Here is a 22,662-nt window from a genome sequence, read left to right on the forward strand (position 1 = left end):
TCTTTTTTTTTAAAGATTTTATTTTCGAAGGATTATTAGCCTATTGCACAGTGAGTAGCACATGAAGGTATGGGAGAGAGCAGAAGACATGCAGCGAAGGACTACGGGCAGGACTCGAACCCGGGTCGCTGCGTTAAGGACTGGGCCTTAATGGTAGCGCCCCTCGCTCACTCTCTTTACATAACTTCAGGTTACGCAATAGCAAGCCTTTGACCCAGTTACTATGAAGCCTCCAGTCAACGTAAAAGGACATCTGAAATTGCGTTCGCGTCAATAGACCAACCATGTCCACCGAAGGAGACTACGACTGTATTGTGATCGGAGCCGGGGTCCAGGGCTCTTTCACGGCGTACCAACTCGCGAAGAAGAACCAGAGAACTCTTCTTCTGGACCAGGTTTGTTATTGGGGGTGGTGGTGCTGCAAGCAGCGCTCTCCACTGCTGTTATTCTGGGACTGCCTTTCTCTTGCATACTTCTTATTAGTATTCTCTCTCCGACCCCTTTTTTGTCGCTGTCTACTCGCACAAACATTAACATAGAAAGGCCAAAAATAGTATGCCAGTAATACTAAAGCGTCATCGCGTGATATAGACTTTCCAAGCAATAGTACATATAGTCTTTAAGATAAGATTAAAGTTTGAGTGGCTGTCCCAATCAAAACATTACAATCAAGGAAAATGTATAAACTGCATGTTCTCCCTCAGTATTTACTTAATCTAAGTTATACTTCGATTAATAATTTCCAAGATATTCAACTTTTGGATTTTCCAATAAGGGACACCTGTATACCAGCAGACTGGTGAAGCCGTTGGAACCATAGAACTGGTTAATACATACTATATATGCATAGACATGGACACGTACATGTACATATGTACACATACAAAGTATACATACAGACTAATACATACATACCTAGACAAACAAACGTACACACACATATACATACTGTAAGTACACATACATATACATACGTACACATACATATGTATACATACTCATACATATACATAAACATACACATACCTATATATACTTACAAACAAATGATACATGCGTACACATACGTAAACATAAGTATACTTACTCATACATACGTAAACACATACGTGCATACGTATACATAGGTAAACATACATCCGCATACATATACATGTACATACTCATACTTGGGTAAACATACATACACACCTCTATGAACTAGATGTAAAAGAATAACGTCAATAACACTTTTCCAAGTCACTACGAAAAGGGATGACACACACACACACACACACACACACACACACACACACACACACACACACACACACACACACACACACACACACACACACACACACACACACACACACACACACACACACACACTTTGAATAAACTTGTTATTTCCCTCTGAAATCTGTCGTTTCAAGTTCATCCTGCCTCATTCCCGGGGAAGCTCCCATGGCCAGACACGGATCATCCGTAAGGCCTACGACCAGGACTACTACACGGTAATGATGGAGGAGAGCTACAGGATGTGGGCTGACCTCGAAAAGGAGGCCAGCGTCAAGCTGTACAGGTGAGAGACGTTACCGTCACGGCACAGCACGCACTCTGACCGGGGACAAACCGTCGCATCGTAGCGTTGTACATGTCTAACATTGTCGTTCTAAGATACACCCTTTTGACCGGGTATTATATTACATTATGGCGTTAGGTTAGGTTCTAGTGAGTCCCATTTAAAAGGAGAGAGAAAAAGGTAAAGAATGTCTTGAAATATTGATTCAAAAACTCAAGACAAGCCTTTTCAACTCTTTGTCAAATTCAAAGTGCCATGAATGCATGATTGGTTCCTCTAGTGCTGGTAGAGAGGACAAGTCATGCAAGACAGCTCAACTCTGCCACTGCATATAAACCCCCTTTCTGTCGCCGTGGTGAACCTGGGGTTTTATTTTGTGGAAGTATTTTCATGTTTATAAATATGACTGGAATGGAATAAAAGACGATATTCAAAAAGTACTGGAAACTCCCAGTGTAAATTATTATCCACCTCATAACCACTAATATTATCAACAACATGAACGATGTTGCGATTGTTTTGCACCTATACATAAGAATCACGCAAAGAAAAAACGGTGACTCTACAGTTTTGAATAAGGCATAAAGACACCATTTCAGTTTGGTTTCTGAAATGACTTTATCAGCTATAACATTTCAATTAGTAAAAGTAAAAAGAGGTCAAATGGTTTGATTTAAAAGGCATATGAGGGCATAGGCAAAAATACACATTTATTAACATACAAATCGTTAAGATTGCCCCTTTAATCACTTTGAGACTAAGTTGTTTGTAAAGCTGTTGAATTATATAGAATATAGAAGGAGTCTGACTTGACATAATTACCACTCTGTGAGGAAGAATTTGGTTGTACTGAGTTAGGCAGCTCGATCCTCCATCGGGATAGCAGACATGAGGAGTCTGGACTGGACTGCTAATGGTTTCAAAGCAGTGGAGACGGTTCCAGGCTCCGAAGTTCATTAATGGAGATCAGAGAGAATAGATGTTGGTGGGTTCAGATCCAGAGACCTACCTGAATAACAACACCGAGGACTTGATCTTGTTCTGAAAGCTACAGGGAGCCAGTAGAGTGAGCTGTAGTGTGTTGCTGTAGTGCGCTCCATCACATTATCCCACGAAAGTAAGACCCCCCACCAAACCTATACATGTAACCAATGTATGCGTGCACATGTATTTCATTGGGCCTATCCCTTGTCCAATATGCAAAGATATCCATACACTGAAAGGGCATGTCCATGGCAGAATTTCAGAATTGTTGCTCAGTACATTTCTGGTCTACACCCCTACCACGTCTCTATTATTCTTTAGAGTTTTGCCTTTATAGCTATTACATATTCAACACAAACACTACGGTTTTGGGTTAGGGTACACAGTAATGCTTTAACAGCAACTCATGGCTAATAAGGCCTGACCTAAAGGCCACCCTCCCCAGGGGCCAGCTGATAGTTCCAGATACATATAGATAGATAGTTGTTATTGAAGGAGGTGCAAGTAAATCAAATTCTTACATATTTGTTAACATTCAACCACAAACTACAGCCATTAATCACAACTCATTAATCACTCCATCTAATAACTCTGACATTAATTATGTCATAATCATATACATATGATATGATGATCCTCTTGGTTATCACACACACACACACACACACACACACACACACACACACACACACACACACACACACACACACACACACACACACACACACACACACACACACACACACACACACACACACACACACACACACACACACACACACACTTAATTATCAAAGGATAGGTTGCAATCAATTGCAAATTCTACATCACTAATTAAATATCACATTCAACAATTAAATAATACTATCATATAATGCAATGCGATTGCAGGCACATGCTTTCTGCTTTCTCCTATCCCCGAGACCTGCTCCCCAGTCAGATACGGGGGCCAAAGTATCCTATAGGGGACAAGCAGTCGCTTAGTCCATTAAAAGGTTCACATAATTATATTTTCTCTCGAGTGGAGTTGCAGGTTTCGCTCAGCATGTAATTTCGCATGACTCCTAAGTGCCTGTAACAAGCCGCTTCTGGTCTTGGATAAGTTGAGCGTCTATAATGGTTTGAAATGTGCTATATAAATGTAATCCATTTACCTTTCAGTGTCCCAATCAAGGTCGCTCCTTTTCTCTGCCTATATTAAGCCGTGGTGGGTTGTATTGGGAACTAAGGATGCAGCGATTAACCGGTTTCTTTACAATGTATTGCAAGCACAGCAAGACCGTGCAATGCATACATTGAAAATCGTCATTCAAATGACCAACGTCATCATTCATTATGGTCATCTTTGTTTGTCGAGTCGTACGGTCAACCTCACTGAACTCGGTGGACTCCCAGAATCCCGAGATATTATGACCAAAAGGGGGCGTGCCTCGGTGTAATACCGCAAGAAAGCTGGGAGATTTCCCACTTTGCAACTCGTGCTGGTGGTGTGTACGAGGCATCTGGAACACACCATTAGTTACACCCAGATTCTTGTTCTCATTCTACAAAAAAGGGACATTGGTATATTATCTTTAAACAAAACAGAAAATTGCAGATTGCTGTTTGCGGAAGAGGGGGATAATGTTAAGTGGGTGTATTTTAAGGTTGTTTCCCTGTTCAATAACTAAAATAGGCTATCACTCTCTCGTAGAAAGATGGTATCCAAAAGAAAAAGGTGGGATACAACTGCAGAACTTCATGTTATCAAAAGAAAACTATATCCAGGGGTGAACATAAAATGGTACGCAAGAACGCATGCATGCCCATAATCAGGGATGCGTAACGTCACTTGTGTCACTACACCGCTTTTGCGTAACGGGAAATTAAAAAAAAAGAAGAAAAAAAAGAAAAACAACAAAATACATTGAGCAGCTACTTCGGCGTTCGCCACCAGAGAGAAGGCAAACGGAGCCGGAGCAGAAGAAAAACGTTTTTTGGGTTGTTTTTTTTAAGTGGCGCCAAGATGTGCCGCGGCTCTAAACGAATGATAAGCGCACTGAAATGCGCGCTCATGTGCGCTGCGTGAACACTGGAGAACTGCGCAAAATCAGCTGATCGCAAGGTTCCTTTTGTTAGATATTGAAACGCTCCATGGTCGCTGTGCTTAAGAAGTTTTGCATTGAAAATGGAATCTCCTTTGTGAAACTGGGCACGTCTCATAAGATCAGATGATACGTGTGTGTGGGGGGGGGGGGGCGCTATGTGTGGGGTGCGTACCAAACACCATCTCCAGGTACTCACCTGAGTAACTCACTAAAAAATTAATGTGCACCCCTGCCTTGATTCACGTCCTGCAGCTCAAGTAGACGTTTGCTTGCAGCGCCGACTGCTATAGATACATTAGCACTCGCACTACATCATGTGATCTTATTAAGTGCAGTTATTAATAACACATGCATAAGAAATGCTCTCAATTCCATTCTTTATTTTTTACTAAAACTTGAAACAAACAATACAAAACAATAATGGAACTCAACTTAAATTTTAATGATAAAGTAAAAATGTAGATATTGTGGGGAATAAATACAACATAACCTCTAATTAAAGAATGCACATGTGATTTTGTACATTGGTAGTGTTGTGAAATCAATGAATGCATAATTATTGAGAAACCGTCAAACCATGGTCTATAATCTTACCACCAAAATCTATAATCGTTGCATCCCTAATTGGGCCCATCATTTTAATACATAAAATGACTTAACGTGCGTATGGATAAATGTAGTATTATGTCAAGTAAAAAAGTAACATTTTCCCCAGCTTGGGCACAACACAGGAACTGATATAAACTACAAAATATTTGTCAAACACACGTCAAACTAACATTCGACCCCTTAACTGCACACCCACCAGACGAACTGGTCTGCTGGTGATGGGCCCAGAGGGCTGTTCGCAGTATCAGGCGGTTAAGAACAACCTGCAGAAAAACGGGGTTCCCATGGTGATCCTGCCGCCAGAAGAGTTCTCCAAGCACATCCCCAACGTCAACCTGAGCGCCGGAGACGGGGCGTTGGTGGACACTACGGCGGGGGTGCTGTTTGCTGACCGGGCACTGAGGGCCGTCCAGGTAGGTGGTGGTGGTGGTACCTCCAGGGACTGTCCGACAATATGTTGACCTTTTATCTTTGTTATGTACAAGTCATTTGTACATGTAGCAGTTTTCATAGTACGATGTCCTCTCAAATTTGTGTTATAGCTCGTTGAACAAAATGTAAATTTCATTTGAATTGAATGGGGAGGCGGTAACTTGTGATAGTATTGTCAAATAAAAATGTTTTTCCGTGTGTATTACATAATTGATCTTTGTTAAAACAGTAGTTTGAACCTCAGAACACAGAGGTTTTATAAGTGCATGTGTGGGGCTAGAGTTCTGAAGCTCTACTAAATGGGTGAAAGTAGTGGGCTGATATACTGTAAACATAAAAAGGTAGCTCTCCTCAGATTTCATTAATTAACGACCTGCCAGCGGCAATTAACCCATGACCTCGAGATTATGTATTCATGAATTCATTATCACAACAAAACCAAGTGGGTAATGTCGAGATCAGAATTAAATCATTCCAGGATCACGTCGAAAACAAAGCTGATTATGACAAGATATCATCTTATCATGACAAAACAGGCACACAAATAATTGACTCACTCATGGCTGCTCTCTGCTTACCACCACTACCAACCCAAAACGTGAATGACTGTGCTGTATAAAAGTTTACACTATAATACTTGTTATTAAGTTAATGTTATTGTGAATAATCTGTCAATTCAAAGCAAGTCAAGAGTAAATATATAAAAAAACTCATATTTTGCCACTTATTTTAATACATCATGATATATATTCTAACCGGGTATCAACAATAAGTCCAGCGGACTATCATGCTTCCATTTGACTGGATGGACGCAGTGAGTCTTCACCAGAATTGGTAAGGAGAAGACACTTAGGGCGCACTCACACTAGTAGGCCATCTGTACCGTTGTCCGAGTACGTCTGCCCCCTAAAGTCTAGATCGTTTGGCTGGTGTGAGCACGCCGTCCGTACTCCAGTACAGTTCAACTCCGTGGCCTCGGTACACTTCAGAGAGGTGTGCTCTGGCCACGGTACAGACGCTAATGAGCCGACACGCGCACACGCACGAATACGCGACCGTATGTACAAGAGACAACCGTACTCCGGCCCAGTTGAGATTGCCTAGTGTGAGCACAGGCCAGCGGCACAGTGGGGGGGGGGGGGGGGCAATCGTACTTGCGTACGGTACAGGGACACTTTGCCTAGTGTGAGCCCTTAGGGACCTAACAAAGTACATTTCAGTTATCCCATCGGCAGCAAAGAACCGTGTGTCCGTTGATAGTAAAACAATATGGCCGGATATAACAATTATAAAAGGCAGAATGCCCGTTGATACCCCGTTAATCAATGTGGTAGGGCAATAGCGGCAGCCTTATCATTTCCGTGTAATGTTTCAGGTCCAAGGTACCTACAGTGATACTCACAATAGAGAACCAAGTGTGCCACTGAAATAATTAACCAAGTTATCGGTCTGAAGGTTTGCTGCCCGTGACATTGTGCTTCTACCTGTCATTAACTCCAGCTGTAGTGCTTGTCTTACCACAATTTGTGTGCGGTTTCTGGTTTTTGATTGCAGATTGCATAACTCATATCAGAACAGCTAATTCTAACAGAATTACAAAGAACACCAAATATTTTAGAAAAACTTTTTGCTCCTTACTTTTGCCACATTAATTACCAACCTACATGTTCACATTAATGTCAACACCATTGAGCCACAGAGACAGTGCCTCTATTTAATCCTAATCATTCAAGATAAGCAGTTTTATACTTAATCTTAGTTTATACTCTGAATTGTACCTTCGAATCATGTGATTGAGCCTTTAATGAACGATAATTGTATTTTTAGAGAGGGCATTGCTTGTTTTTCTTTCAAGATCTGGCAACTATGTGTTAACTATGTGATAACAGTCAACTAAAACACTTTCCAAACTGCATTACTAACATTAACTACTCTCAGCCATGGCCAGGTCTAACAAAAAAATGATTGGTTGTTAATGATGAATTATTTCTGTACTAAACCAGTCAGTCAGTCTATGGGCATCCAGTTTCCAATTTAATTAATTTTCTCATACGATTGTTTTGGTTTTTGACATAAAATACATTTTAAATCTTGATAGGTTTGTTGAGTATGAAATGCATCTTAAAAACGACATTTACATTTACATTTAGGGCATTCAGCAGACGCTTTTATCCAAAGCAACTTACAATAAGTACATTTGTCATAAGAAGTGAAACAACATATCGCCGTCGGTGCAGTAAAGACGTTCATAGAACCAAGTGCCAAGTACTGACAACCGCCAGGCCGACCTGCTAAACTATGTCCACATAGACACTTGCTGATATTGTCGTCTCCGTTTCCAGGCTCAGTTCCTGAGGCTGGGAGGGATCATGAAGGATGGCCAGAAGGTGAGTGACGTTCAGCCGGGGGACCTGGTCACCGTCACCACCGCGGGGGGCGTGTACCGAGCCAAGAACCTGGTGCTGACAGCCGGGAGCTGGACCAATCACCTGCTGTCCTACATCGGACTGCAGCTACCACTAAAGGTATGTTGGGCTGCATATATATATATATATATATATATATATATATATATATATATATATATATATAGATGTATTGATTTGTATTTATTATGAACATGAGAGAACTTGTCAACATCTTACCTAATGAATAATTAGAAGGGGGGTGGTTAGTCTTTTTCTAAACATAGCATGTAGGGACGCCGCTTCCAGCAGACCGATCTCTTTCATCTCACATTAAGCCTCTCCGGCTGACGGAACAGTAGGAGTAGGAAAGCGGCGAGGCAGCTGTTTGAGTGCAGGATGGCGCTGGTATTGGAATTGCATTATTCAGGCTCCCAGGCTGAGGGGGGGCCTGGGGAACGGCATGCCTGAGTGAACCGCTGCAAAGGCACGGAGAATGAGCTCATTGGTTTGCGAGGCAGGGCGGCGGAATACTTTCGGTACCACGGAATGAGGGTCCGGATATTAATTTTCACTGGAAAGCTTGTTAAGATCAGGGAACACCCTTGATAATGTATTCATACGTTAAGACAATTTATGCATCGGTATTGCTAGAGAGCAGACACAGAAAGCACAGACACAGAAAGAAGAGCGTCACAAGCCGAATAAAACAGACAATTCGGTTTACTTTCAGATTTTTTTTTGTGCAGCAACTCCCCCGTACGGACCGTCAGTTTACAGCTGTTTACTAAAGGGGGAGGGAGAAAGGGGTGAGGGGGGGTGTAGGGGAACAGGGGAGAGAGAAAGGGGCGAGGGCGGTGACGGTAAAGGGCAGTGTGAGGTGAGTGAGGCTGGTTTTCCATTGGCTGATCCACAGCCGCTGGTGAATGGGAGGAGAACTATTTCAGGAGATCCTACGGAGGCATCAATACAGCCTGAACTTTACCTTTTGAAGGGTTTCATTGGATTGACTTCCGTCGTACAAGATCGTAACAGGAAAAAGCCAGCGCCACTCTAGAACCGACTAGACGATCTGTGAAAGAGACTCAAAATAGTTCAAAATAGTGAACATATCCTTTGAAATGCTTGGACCTAATTTTGCATGCATTCAATATCGAGGAGAACAGAGCGTATCGGATCTCTTCCAGTTGTTTGTGCTCATACTCATGCTCATACATACATTTACATTTAGCAGCACCATTTAGCAGACGCTTTTATCCCAAGTGACTTACAATAAGTAAGTTTGTCAGAAGTAGGAGAGAAACAACAATATATCTCTGTGGGTACAGTAAGGATGTTCACAGAACCAAGCGCCAAGCACTAACCATCACTAGGTTAACCCATTCCCCGTACACAACACAGACAGCTAGGATAAGACGCTACACAACTAAGTGCTATAACTAAGTATGACGACAAGTGACAAACTGGATGAGGATCATTCTCCACAGGTCAGTGATGATGACAACAGAGCTGTAAAGACAGGGTATCTGCAGGTTTCAGCAAGTCAAATTTAAGACTTTTTAAGACCTTTTTTAATACCACCTTGAATTAAATTTAAGACCTAAAGCACGCGATGGTGGGGGGGGATCCCGCTGTATTACAACCCAAGCATAGCATGTGTGTCACTCAATGAGACTCATTCAAGTTGACTTTTTGTCTGTTTATCGAACATAAAGTGATACTCAGTGCTCTCTGGTTCAAAAGCTGTAAGTACAAGTGCAGTTTAACTGCATGTTTCCGACCAAGTATCTAGCAAGAAAGAAGCCTCTCTACGTGTCCTTCCCGAAAAGACACGCGAGAAAAATAAAAAAATAAATAGTCCTGCCCCGACAAATTTAAGACCTTGAGTTACAGTATTTAAGACCAGCATATGACATTTTTAACGAATTTAAGACTTTTTAAAGGCCTTAAATTTAGAAACATGAATTTAAGACTTTTTAAGACTTTTTAAGGCCTTAAATTTAGAAACATGAATTTAAGACTTTTTAAGACTTTTTAAGGATGCGCAGACACCCTGTGTAAAGAGCCATGTGGGTGTCCCTGGTCCCTGTCCCTGGTCCCTGTCCCTGGTCCCTGGTCCCTGTCCCCACTACAGGTGCTGAAGATCAACGTGTGCTACTGGAAGGAGAAGGTCCCGGGCTCCTACGACGTACAGCGCCGCTTCCCCGCCTTCCTCCAGGTGGAGTGCCCCGAGGGCAAGCACCACGTCTACGGCCTCCCCTCCAACGAGTACCCGGGCCTGATGAAGGTGAGGCGCCGTGGAGCCACGAGCTTCAAAGGGGGGCCGTCGCAGCAGAGAGCTATCATCATCACCTGAGTGCAGTTCGTCAGGGGACGTCGTAGCCATCCGTCAGCTTTTAATGAGTGAAACGCGCTGTGAGAATATCTGTTTCTAGTAGACTAGTCTACTAGTCTGTAGGAGCCAAGTTGATTGAGACCGCCGCTCCCAGTTTGTTTCTGACCAATCAGGGCATCCCTTCCCTAATTGGTTTGGGGGAACCCATCTCGCCTGTCACCGGGGAGTGAAATGCAACACTTCTCATTGGCGAGAGGGAGGGGACTTTAAAGACATAGCACATAGGTCGATAGATTCAATAATCACGTGTTAGTAACTGAATGGTGCTGGCAGAAGCCCTGACGCAGTGGTTTAAAATGGGACCACTGGTGCCATACATAGTGCACTGCTTAGGGTGTCGCCCGTTTGTTGTAGTGTTGGGAATGTAGAAATCTGGTTCCCTATAAAGTGCACTGCTTAATACCCATAATGCAACGTGCATTAAGTGTACAACTCTGCACAGAAGTCCCTCGTGAGCCAAACCGCCAGCCACTGCTTTCTCTTCCTCTTTCTCTCTCTCTCTCACTTCGTACTTCAAACTCTCCCTCTGGTTTCCTGGTCACCCCGCCCCCAGCCACTGCACGTCCTCCGGTCATGTGACTCTTTGAGGTTATCAGGCAACGATAAACAATGTGCAACGTCTATCATTAAGACCAGGTTTACCTTGCAAGGAATTTGCAAGGAACATCCAATTAATTCCCACTGCGTTCTTTTTTTAATCCTAGGATAGGATTCTCTTATCATTTATTCATAATCTTTATATTTTGTACAAGTTATATATACACAATTATTTAAATGAATTTACTTTTTTCTTTCAATTTTATTGGCAAATGTTTTCCAGCATGATGAAATGGCAAATGGATGAACGTTCATTAGCTAAACAAAATATATATTGCAATTAGGCAACCTTATTAGATATTCATATCCTGCCCTGTCTCTCTCTCTATCGGGACCTCTGTGCCCTCATAAAAATAATGGCTCACATATTCTTGCCCTTCTCTTAGTTTTCACCCTGAAGCCATCTCTTTTTCATTTTCCATCTCTTTATTTCCAAAACCTTTGAAGAAGTGCCGATCATGACGCTCTTGCTGTTCATTGGTTCTACGTCTCTATTCTGTGCCTTGTGGCGCGGCAGCAGGAGCTGGGAGGCTGATAGCAGACAGAGAGGAGAGGAGGAGGAGGAGGAGGAGGAGGAGGAGGAGGAGGAGCAGATGGCGGCGTCCCACTCAGCGTGATCCACTCAGACAGGAGCAGCGCTGCTCCATGCGCTGGCTGGGGCATTCGAGCTAAAGCACAATCTACCGCTCAAGGAAACCTTTCAATTTCAATCTAAGCAACCACGTTCTGTTTAACGTAGGCTCTCCTTATGGGCGCCTTTGTCGCACACAGTACCAGCAATGCGCCAATCAACGTGGGCCCCGCCCACATTCCCCCACGGCACCGCGTGTGTATATAAGGCGGGCGCCCGGCAGCGTTCGTCCTCCCGCTTCTTTCAGCAGTTGCTTGAACCGGTCGTCTACCAGTCTACCACTTCCACCGATCGTCTACCATGAAGAAATCCAGCGGCGGTGTGGCGGCTCGGTGGACTGGGTGGCCCCCGCCCCTTCTGCCGGCGGTCTGAGTCGGCCCTGCAGAAGGCTCTGGAGAGGAGCAACACATTTCTTTCTAGTTTCGATACGTTTTTGCGGGAGCAAAATCACCAAGCCGGCTTCACCCCCCCTGGCGACGGCAAGCAACCAATTGTGTACAGAGTCAATTTAACTCAGAGTGTACAGAGTCAAAATGACAGCAGCCTCGCCAGACCAACGTGCAGTCTAGGATGGAGCTTGGTCTGGCAGTGGCCCGGCCAGCGGCTCGGCCCAACCGCACAGCCTCGAGGGGGGCGGCACTCGCTGCCGTTCACTTTGTACCGGAGGCTCACAAGGGATTCTGGAGAGGTCGGGGCGCGTGAAAAAAGGGAGGTGACAAAAACAAAAGTTGAACTTCAGTTAACTTGATGCAAACGAGCGAGTCTTGCAGCGCGCGTTCAGCCAATGCTGAACGCGGACAATCGACATTCAGTGAGGCGGACCGTACGGACTCTGGGTGGAATTTCATTTTCTGGTTTTCAGCCCTTCCATCGATAACGTGGTGAACTCCCCCACCAGCAGCCACTGGGGGGGGGGGGGGGGGGGTGCGGGCGGTGCCGCGCGTTAGGACAGTGGCTTGACGGGGCCGGGCCGAGACGGAGCCCCTTCACGGCCGCCCTGCTCCTCCTGCCCGCTGGCGCTGCCACCAGGCGACGAGGACTACGTCATGAAGCCTACATGAAACAGAACGAAGTGATGTTATTATATAACTCTAGTTCTTCTGTGGTTGTAGCCGTCTAGTTCCCCACCTGCGGTCCCCTCACATGGCTGCGTGGAGGACGGACGCTGCTGTGCGCCGCGTTATACACGCGTACGTACGCGGTGCCGTGGGGAAGGTGGGCGGTGCCCACACTGATTGGTGCATTGCTGACACGTTTTCAGTGCGGGACAAGCCCTTAAGGCGGAGCCTCGCCAGCTACGCCCACAGTCATAGAACCAGAGTTATAATAACATAGCTATCGTTTGTTTTAGTGTTACAAGTAACCGAACACCAAATGAAATACCAAAAAGGCAGTGCAACGCAATTGCTCTTTCTATTGTGGCATATAGCAAAGATTACTGTGTGTGCATAACTAACCACATCCTACATGCACACATATCATTACTGCAAGCACTCGTAGTGCATCTGTGCACAGCGATTCTCTGAACACAAAAGCAAAAATAAACATGAAAATCATTCAGTGAGCGTGCACATAAATAGTAGCAGCATGCAACTGACACACACAAAGGCTCCTGGCTTGCAAAGTGTTCCTGCTATTTTTCCTGCTTGCACACATGATTTTCCACGGCATCCACGGCCGTTGTATACATGACAGCAGCCCATCGGGTTACTCTGCCCCTGCTGAACGCCTTGCCCCTTTTTGGGTGAAAGCAGCCTGCTGAACTGACTTGGAGTCAATCAAAATTCCAAGGTGTTTGGCAATTTAGTAGCAAAAAAATAAGACTACGTTTTTTTGGCTGTTGTTAGGAGCCCAAACCCCTTGGCCAGTCAGGCAAACAATTATATTTTGTCATTGCCAATCAATGATCGATATTGTTATATAGAAAGACATACCAACCCTACCTACAGGTGTCAATGCCCTAAGCCTCTCCGCAACAGATCTCTTTATTAACTTCATTTCCTTCGCTCTTTTGGAAAGCAAAGAAAATCTTAACCTGGGTATTTGGGGTTTCTTTACGTGTTAAATCCACTGGCCCCTTAACAGCGCTGGTTTCACCCAAAATAACCTTTCTGATTGGCTGACATTATGTTGCCCGTCGTGTGATCTCGCGGCTGATCCTGTGATGACGCGTGTGACGTTTGCCCAGGTGTGTTACCACGCCGGCAGTGAGACGCACCCGGACGAGAGGGACAGACAGACAGACCGGTCGGACATCGACATCCTCAAGCGCTACCTGACGCGCTGCTTCCCGGGCCTGGAGCCGGAGCCCGCCGTGGTGGAGAGCTGCATGTACACCGTGAGTGTGTGTGGAACGCGACAACACGTGTGTGGATAAAATGTGTGCTTTTTTTGTGTTTTGTTTTAAAAAGTTTTAAATAAATGTCTTTTAACATTCTTAAATATAATTACTTTAATCGTTACTACATAACAAAAGATATACACAGGACATTATTACCTCTATGAAATTCTGAATGTCATAACACTTTTTATATCAACCAGATGACCGATCAGTTGCATAAAGTCACTTCTTACATCTGTGCTGCTTAATACAACATATAGATCTATAGACATATAGACCCTTTGGACATCTTTGGGAGTGGATGGTGAAATGTCTGTCTGGGAGTTAAAACTGTAAAGTTTTTAAAAGTTACATGCCCCTGAGCTGGTTCTCTGTGCAGGTAACCCCAGATGAGGACTTTGTGCTGGACCGCCACCCTATCCACCACAACATTGTGATTGGAGCCGGATTCTCAGGTGTGGGTCGTCAATATCATGTTTGGATCACATTCCACCGCAGCAGTTCAATAACGTTTCAGGGCCAAAACTTTTAAAAACACCCTCAGCGTTTTGAGTAGTTTCAATTTTAATTTGAGCCCTTGGCGCAGTGTGTATCAGCATTAACCCCGTACCGCCCCTTAAAGCTTAAAGCTTCCCTTAACACTTTAGTTCTGCTCGGACGTTCTGCTAGGAACAAAAAGCATGTCCAGCACGCGGCTCCTAGGAATTATCCATAATTCTCATCATAAAAACGAGTAGCCTTTCTCTCCACACCCCATCGTTTTCATTTGTCATCAAAGCGAGACAAGAGTGCTTTAAAGCGAGTGGCAGGGAATTGCCATGGTTACAAAGTCACCCTGTGGGTCTGACCAGCTTCTGGAGACTTTGATTCCGTTCCTCCAGAGTGATGAAAACACACGTGGCTGAATGTGTCAGAGCCGTGCTTTCATGACTTCAAAGACCAGGCAGGACTCTGCAGGGAGACCTTTTGTCAGATGTCAGAAGTACTGCGTTCTGCACAGCCCTGACATTCACAATGTTTTCAACGTCTTGTTTTCAACATCTTGGCAGCACGCAGAATAGGGCAAGGTCTCTGCTTGTTCTGGATCCATCTATGATCAGGATTCGTACACATAAGTACCTTGATAACAAACCACACAACACCCTTCATTTGGGGAAGGGATTCATTTTATTTAATTGTATAGATGCCCTGCCATGGAGGCCAGGATATGTTTGGCTTTATGTTTTTACATCAAATCTCTATATATGAACGAATATGTACGATACAAATAGGCAGTTGTGTTCATCTTATTTCAACTTGCACACTGATGAAATCGTACAGATAAATAGGTTGTAATGCTCATTGCAACACATTCTTCTTTTTCCCCCCCCATAGGTCACGGCTTCAAGTTTGGGCCACTGATTGGCAAGCTGCTGTGTGAACTGAGCCTGGGTGAGGTGCCTTCTTACGACCTCTCACCCTTCAGGATCAGACGCTTTCCAGAGCATCTCAAGCCGTCGTTGTAATGCGGCCACTCTTTAGTGGCCCGCTTGAAGAAACGACCACAGTGTCAGTGTCAGCAGAGCACGGAGAGACTACTTTCATCTTGACCCGTGCTTTTATCGTGGCGAATATAAACAAGTGCTTTTTGGTTACCACGGTGTCGTCACTCATTTCATGCATTGGTGGATTTTTGTCTCGCGTCCTTTCCGTAGTTGCCCGTTTTGTGAACTCATCACATTACTAATAAGACAATGAGCCGTTTGCCAGCTGTGTAGCGTTTAGAAGTGGGATACTTTCTCTCTCTCCCCGTGTACTAGTAAACATTTTAATCACTAATTAGATTGCCTATTACAAAAGGCCATCATTGAGAATGGATACAAAGGAACGACCAGCGATCAGCGAGTCATTTTCTCCATTCCGTCTCAGGGACTTCCGATGGAAAGGGAAGGGCCATTTTGCAAATCACCCAAATTAGAAGTTTATTAGAAAGGCAAATTAGGAAACAAAAACATTTTCGCAGTGAGCCATTTCACAGACCTTTCTGGGATATACAGTACATAGCATGAAAGTGATATCTAAAAGTCTTAATATATGTCTTATTCTTTTAGTTGACCTTCACAATACATTAAGTCCTGCTCAGGAACACCTCACAGAAAGTATGTATTTGGTTGGGAGTTAACCCCTTGCTTTTCACCTTCTCATACTTGATGAACATCGAAAAGGGGCAAAGGGCAAAAATGTTTTCATGGTTTGTGACTCCACATCCATGTAGGGCTACCCTAGGACTTAATGATAGTAAAACTATGTCGAAAATAACCTGCAATTGACCACAACAGTAATCATACCCTCCTACACTTCCCTTTAGCAGTAGCGTACCGTTGGGGTTTAAGTCTGGGCCTTCAGTAGCGAACTCCACCAACCCCCAAACACTCAGACATCCCCACCAATTTCATATTATGTGCCGATACAGCCAACACAGCCAAATATGTGCATCACACTATGATTGCTACTGCATAACATCAACAACAAGACAGTTGACCTTCAACAACATCACACCACTGTGCATTACCAGCAGATCTTTCATTATGTCACTCCGCAACCAGATTGCACATCACACACACATGACACAAAAACAAGTTCTCACAGTTATTGTCATAATGTTCCCCGGATGCTTTCGCAACTTCAACATCAACGGATTCAATTAAGTACAGCGACAATATTGAGTGCGCCGCCTCCAGCCCAGGAGTAGTTCATATGTGTTAATATATATTAACCCATAATATGTTATTAAGCGGAAACACAGCATTACCGTTTAGCGTACTGCCCAAATTCCAGCAATATGTTGCGTTTCCAACCATTACAAAAAAAAAAAAAAAAAAAAAAGGTATAAACTAAAGTACCACAACAAACATTATCGCTCCTCCTACGCAGCATACTAAAGGAACTCACTCACCCATCACTTCGGACCGGAGGAAACGTCCAATGAGCTCCTCGTGTAGTGGGGCGTCCTGGTTTAGTTTAACGAGCAGCTCCTTCTCGACGGCAAATAATACGGCGCACAGAGTCGGGTCTGTCCGGCTGCGTTCCGCGCGTTCGTTTTAATGCGCTTGAGAGCTGCGCAAGAACTGCGCTTGCAATTAACTCTTAACTCTTCTCTCCAAACGAAGGAGGTCAGAAACAGGGTCGCCGGGTGGTGTGAAGGCGGTGGCCATTGTAGTTCGTATCAACTCTCTCTCACTACCCGCCGCCAACGTTTCGAACTTCGCTGATGACACCCCTGGGGGCGTTCTATCACTACACATCAAAGTTTGATTGGCTGATGACACACGTCAGTCGGATGTATTATCCAATGGGAGGTGGTAGCGCTGGCCCCGCTGGTCCATGCAGCTGTGATGCGTTTAGTCAGCTGAGTTCAGCCTTACAAAAAAAAAAAAAAGTTTTCCTTCTGGAATTATATTCTAACGTACTGAAAGAATTGTGTAATTAATATACGTTCTGACACACATTAATGTCATTTTGAAAAAAAAATATATATATATTATTTAGATTTTGACAGGGCCAGTAAGGCCCTGCTGCCATTGCCCCTGTCAGGTATCTCATCAGTTTGATGTCGACTACATAAGTAAATAAGTCTCTAAAAGGCAGTGATCACTACCTTTTAGAGACTTATTTAATACCTAGCGTGTGCCATGGTCCATATAGCAGCTGCTGTGCTGTGGGTCAGACCAGAGCAGCCTCTTCAACCCAAACAGTGGAGCAATCAACCAGAGACAAGCGTCAATCAGCGAGGTCTGGCCAAGGCATGACAAAGGCTACACATGCCTCAATTAGTGGACCAGTGCTGCTTAAAGTAAAGATGTAATTCACAGAAATCCGTCATTTCAAGGCGCGCACCAAGCGTTGGAAAATTATTTCCATGAAATCCAACACCAGGTGGGGAACCAATTACTGTCCACTCACTTGGCTGAACCAGACCACTCACATTACACCATCGAGGCCTCTCGACAGTATTATATGTTAACATCGTTATTAGCTCCATTTCGGATGAAAACTGTTCCGCTCTAGATACCTTCACTTTCCACGGGCGCCGCCATTGTTTTTTTTTTTTTTCATTCAGTAGACTGCTACTGCTCATAGTTCATCATGGACTGAAGCCTCCACTCCGGGCCCAACAAGCACTGTTTAGTCCGAGCTTTTTAATATTTTGGGGGGGGGGGGGAAGTCGTTCCGAGAAGCAGAACGTGGACTTGCACGATTTGGATGGTCTCACAAAGCCGACATGAATCCACCATTGAGAAGGGTTCACGCACCGCACCTGCTGGTGTTTAAGAGGCTAGATGGACACCTCCAATCAATCAGGAAAGAGCTGCCCTCATACAGGTCAGAGATGAGCCAGGAGCGGTCGGAACTCTAAATGGGCTCATGCAGAAGCAGGCACCGTCAACCGGAGCAACCTCTTCACATTTCACTGATTGAGGGATTGCGAAACTACACTCCAATAGGAGCTCCTAAATCTTCCCCACAGCACCTTTAATAACTCCGCTTTAATAACTCCCCTTTAATAACCCATGGCGCACGTTTCCGACCGGGACCCAGTGTCTACTGGAGCGTGAGTCCAGCAGCCTCACAGCTCCTGCGTCCCATTTACAGTCATTGATTACAATGGTTGTACTGTACGATTACCATAGAGCGGTGGAGCGTTTCAATACATTTCAAACAGAGGAGTGTGTTTCCTACAGGGTTCAACGCCTTGTGTTTGGCGTCGTCAGCACAATACCGAGAAAACACAGGATAAAGCAAACGCAGTAGGCTGTGGACGCATTCCTCCAGAGTCTTATCGCCACAAATCATTTGAAGAGGCTCAGATGAGAGCCGTGTTGAAAGGGTGAACGCTGCACACTCCTACCTGGCCTACCTGGTGCCTTGACAACCACGCAGCCCCGTACAACTGAACCTGGACTCAGGGTCACGTAGTGCGTAAAGTACTTCTGTGTAGAAGATGGTTTGTGTACCAACCATCCTGATTGATAACATCCTTTCATTACCGTGTAGAACTCTCCCTGGACCTCTCAGCCACTAAAAGGCACTGGGCCCGATGCCAGAAGCAGCCCTGAATGCTCCTAGGAGGTCATCAGACAACGTTCAATATCTTCGCGGAGCTAGAAGGAGGAACTGAAAAATTAGAGGAAAATGGACTTCATTCACCTAAAATACAGCTTTGTGATGAAATGTATAATTATATTTGTCCCGAGACTAAATGTTTTGTATGTTGTTTTAATTAAGCATAATCGCCAAGAACAGGATTGCAAATACGCAGTAACAGTTAATCATATGCAATAGATACCTCAAAGCCATCAAACACTTGATGGCTTAGCAGGGTTTTGTTGCCATAAACTCAAGCGCTATCTCTAATGCATGTAAACATAAACTATACACAAATTAATATATGAATCAAGTTTACAAAAGAATGCCGTTGTGAGATGAAAGAAAGATGGGGCTGGGCTCTTCCTTATTAGGTCAAGGGGTCAAGGGGTCAGCCCCAACACAAGCCGGGCTGTATGCTCTGCCCATGGGGAGCAGCAGCAGCAGCACATCTGGAAAGGGGAATAAGCTGGGTGCAAAACACCGTCTACTTCTGCATGATTCTGCAGCCTCGCCTTGTCACTATCTCTCCAGGGAAAAGGTGTGCCTTTCCATGACACATTTTCACAGCTATACTACGGCGGGGGCTCCCCCTCGCCTCTCCTTCTCCCGACTGCCAAGACGCATTATCGTTCAGTTAATGAATACTGAACAGCCCCGGGTCGTTGGGGTTACGAAGGTTCAAGGTTTGCAGACAGTAATCACCGTTTGCGTGATACATTTCCAGGAAAAAAGGCTGCAGAGAAATGAGGGGACTTCATGTTAGATTTTTCACCCAATTCAGAGGAGCTGTGTTCACGTTGGCTCACTGTGCCCTCATTCCCTACACGGTGAACACTATATAGTGCACTATTCAGGCAATACGTGTAGGGGGAATACAGACACTAATTATCTGCCAGAAAGCAATCTGCGTGATGTGTATTGGTCGCATAAACAAGCAGACACCTGTGAGCTCATTTGCATGAGAACCCGTATGTGTCGACCATCTCTATTGAATGATTCCGGTGACAATGGAATCGGCTATGCATCGTTGGCTATAGTGAGAGAATAAGTGTGCATCAGTTCTACATATATCTGAAGGTGCGTTTTGGGTACCATGTAGTGCCCTATATAGGGAGCCAGCCCTGTAAGCTCACATTTCGGACAACATTATCGAATGGTGTCTCCTGATAGGGCAGTTGACGACCAATTTGAACACAGCCTGTAGCTTTAATAAAGACCGGCTTAGATTCGATACCCCGGGCTAGTCCATAAATAACCGTTCCACACATTCTCCAGGTCTGTCTGGAGTTAAGCTGTACTGGGTGAGAAAATGGGTGCGTGAGAAAATCTAGACCTCACAAAGAATCATTGCTGTTAGAACACACACACACACACAATCTGGAGGAGAGATATCTGGAGGCATTATATAACAATCACCATTATTTATTTACAATATATTAAACTGTATGCAAAATTATTACCATAATAGCACATGGTGAATTTGTTCAATGAAAATCCACATTAGAACCAGTTAAAAGCATAAATCATACATATATATTAAAGTATACGATAGGCAAAGTAATCTTCCTTAATTAAGTGGTTTATTGAGCCATTTTTATTAAGTGGAAGTCAAAAAATCCTCAACCAAGCTCATGACTGCATAGTGCTGAGGACAACCTGTGAAAGCCACACTCAACCCATTTTTTACTCAGTTTCAGGAAGCCCTCATGTTAAGAAACCACGTACGATGTATGATTTGCTAAAAATATTGTATTTCTACTTCATAAATATTATAAATATGGCCGATGGTGTTTGACGTCAAACATGAACAACCATGAAAGTCTCTACTATCATGTTCGCTTCTCAATGCGTTAACTTTGAAAAATGACATCATTAATCGGCAAAGACCTTGAAGACACTCCACACAATCTGCCCTTAATGAGTGTAGCGCAATGAAAAGCAACTCAGAGAGTGACTGAGGAGCTCAGTGTAGTGTTTTTTCTTTTGTTTTTATAATGGCAACCAAAATTCAATGCCCATGTTAATTTCCTTTGGAAAGCAATGTAGGTCTGATAGAAAATAAAAAGGCAGATCCTGTGTGACCAGCAGAGCTTAGTTAATAATTATTCTTGCTAGTACAGACGAGAAACTGAAAAGGCATTTTGCAGAAGTTACACTCAAGCTTTATGGAAATGCATTTCCTCGAGGGGCAATACTCCAAACATATAATCAAACCAAATAAAAATGGGGGAAAAAAGTTTGCAGAGTAGTGATTGCCGCATCAGCACAAAGGGAAGAAAGTAGTTACCAGCAAAAGAAGGAAAAAAGTAGCAAAAGGTTAGAAAAACCAAGCCGATAAAAACTTTTCTTTATCCGTTTTCAGTCTCCTATGTCGGTTCACTCAAATCTACGCTCAGATGGACGAGACCAACTGTCGAGGACTCTACTTCAATCATCGGTGGTGTTTTTTTTGGTTATATATAGTGTGTGTGTGTGAGAGTATATATAATTGCAACCTCAAGTTCTTTGGCTCAGTTACAACGATAATGCAAGGCAGCGCATAGCAGAGGGGAGGGAGGGCTGCCTAAGTACTGCCTCCAGCCGTTGGCCCGGGGCCGCAGACTGTTCACGCGTCACCCAGACCCTTTAAGGAGCCAGCGATGCCAGTTTCCGCACAGGATTAACAACGTTAAGCGACAGGATGCTTTCCGGCAGGAAATTAATATACCTTGGGGGAGTTCATCTTGTGTTTGAGTGTGAGTGTGTGAGTGTGTGTGTGTGTGTGTGTGTGTGTGTGTGTGTGTGTGTGTGTGTGTGTGTGTGTGTGTGTGTGTGTGTGTGTGTGTGTGTGTGTGTGAGAGAGTGTGAGTGTGTGAGTGTGTGTGTGTGTGTGTGTGAGACTGCTACGTCTACAGACGTGAACATTTGGCACAAATTGCATGCAAGGAGGAGAGTAACGTGATGGAAAGTGTGACGACCGCGTGTGCGTCATCATCACTCCGTCGGGCCGTCTGGAGGTCCCGTCCCCCATCAGGGCGGCGGCGCCGGCGGCCTATCAACAGCGGGGCGAGGACTGGCGTGCACTCCGCACGTCCGCTCTCTCTTCCTCCTCCGCCTCTTCGTCAGATCTGTCGAAGCAGAATCGACGCTGACTCGTTGGGCTGAGAGAAAAAAGGGGGGGGAAAAAAAAGACGAGGCACGACTTATGTTCGGTACTTGATAATGTGACAGAGACTGGAGGGATAAGAAGCACCGTAGATTATATACCAGTACACGGATAGTACACGGATCTGCACGTCATCTTAACGTTAAGCATTCCAAACGGAACAGGCCACACTGTAATACCAACGACGTGCATCGCCCTGTCAGCAAAGTGGTACTTTAAAAACTCTATGTACCCCTCAGATCTATCTATCTTTGTATTGGTAATTGGTAAAGTAATTGGTATTGGTAAAAGAAAAATATGATGTTAAGTAAATGATCTAGTTATCTAACTAAATGACGCCGGCTT

The 22,662-nt window shown here is 44.3% G+C and overlaps 2 protein-coding genes across 2 annotated transcripts in view; one reads left to right on the forward strand and one right to left on the reverse strand.

Annotated features, from left to right (window-relative positions):
• Positions 1–218: 218 nt before the first annotated feature.
• On the forward strand, positions 219–15,673 carry pipox (pipecolic acid oxidase). The gene is made up of 8 exons (XM_084467043.1): positions 219–395; positions 1,416–1,564; positions 5,444–5,657; positions 8,019–8,201; positions 10,216–10,368; positions 13,893–14,042; positions 14,425–14,500; positions 15,420–15,673. Exons 1-8 carry the CDS (start codon positions 285–287, stop codon positions 15,548–15,550), a joined length of 1,167 nt encoding a protein of 388 aa, XP_084323169.1. The 5' UTR covers positions 219–284; the 3' UTR covers positions 15,551–15,673.
• Positions 15,674–20,579: 4,906 nt separating this feature from the next.
• Positions 20,580–22,662, reverse strand: part of myo18ab (myosin XVIIIA b) — a 61,597-nt gene continuing 59,514 nt past the window's right edge. Inside the window, 1 exon segment of the mRNA XM_084466611.1 lies at positions 20,580–22,312. The gene's annotated coding sequence lies outside the window, so the exon portion shown is untranslated.

Source organism: Micromesistius poutassou, assembly GCF_964030765.1.
Source record: "Micromesistius poutassou genome assembly, chromosome: 4".
Taxonomy (NCBI): Eukaryota; Metazoa; Chordata; class Actinopteri; order Gadiformes; family Gadidae; genus Micromesistius; species Micromesistius poutassou.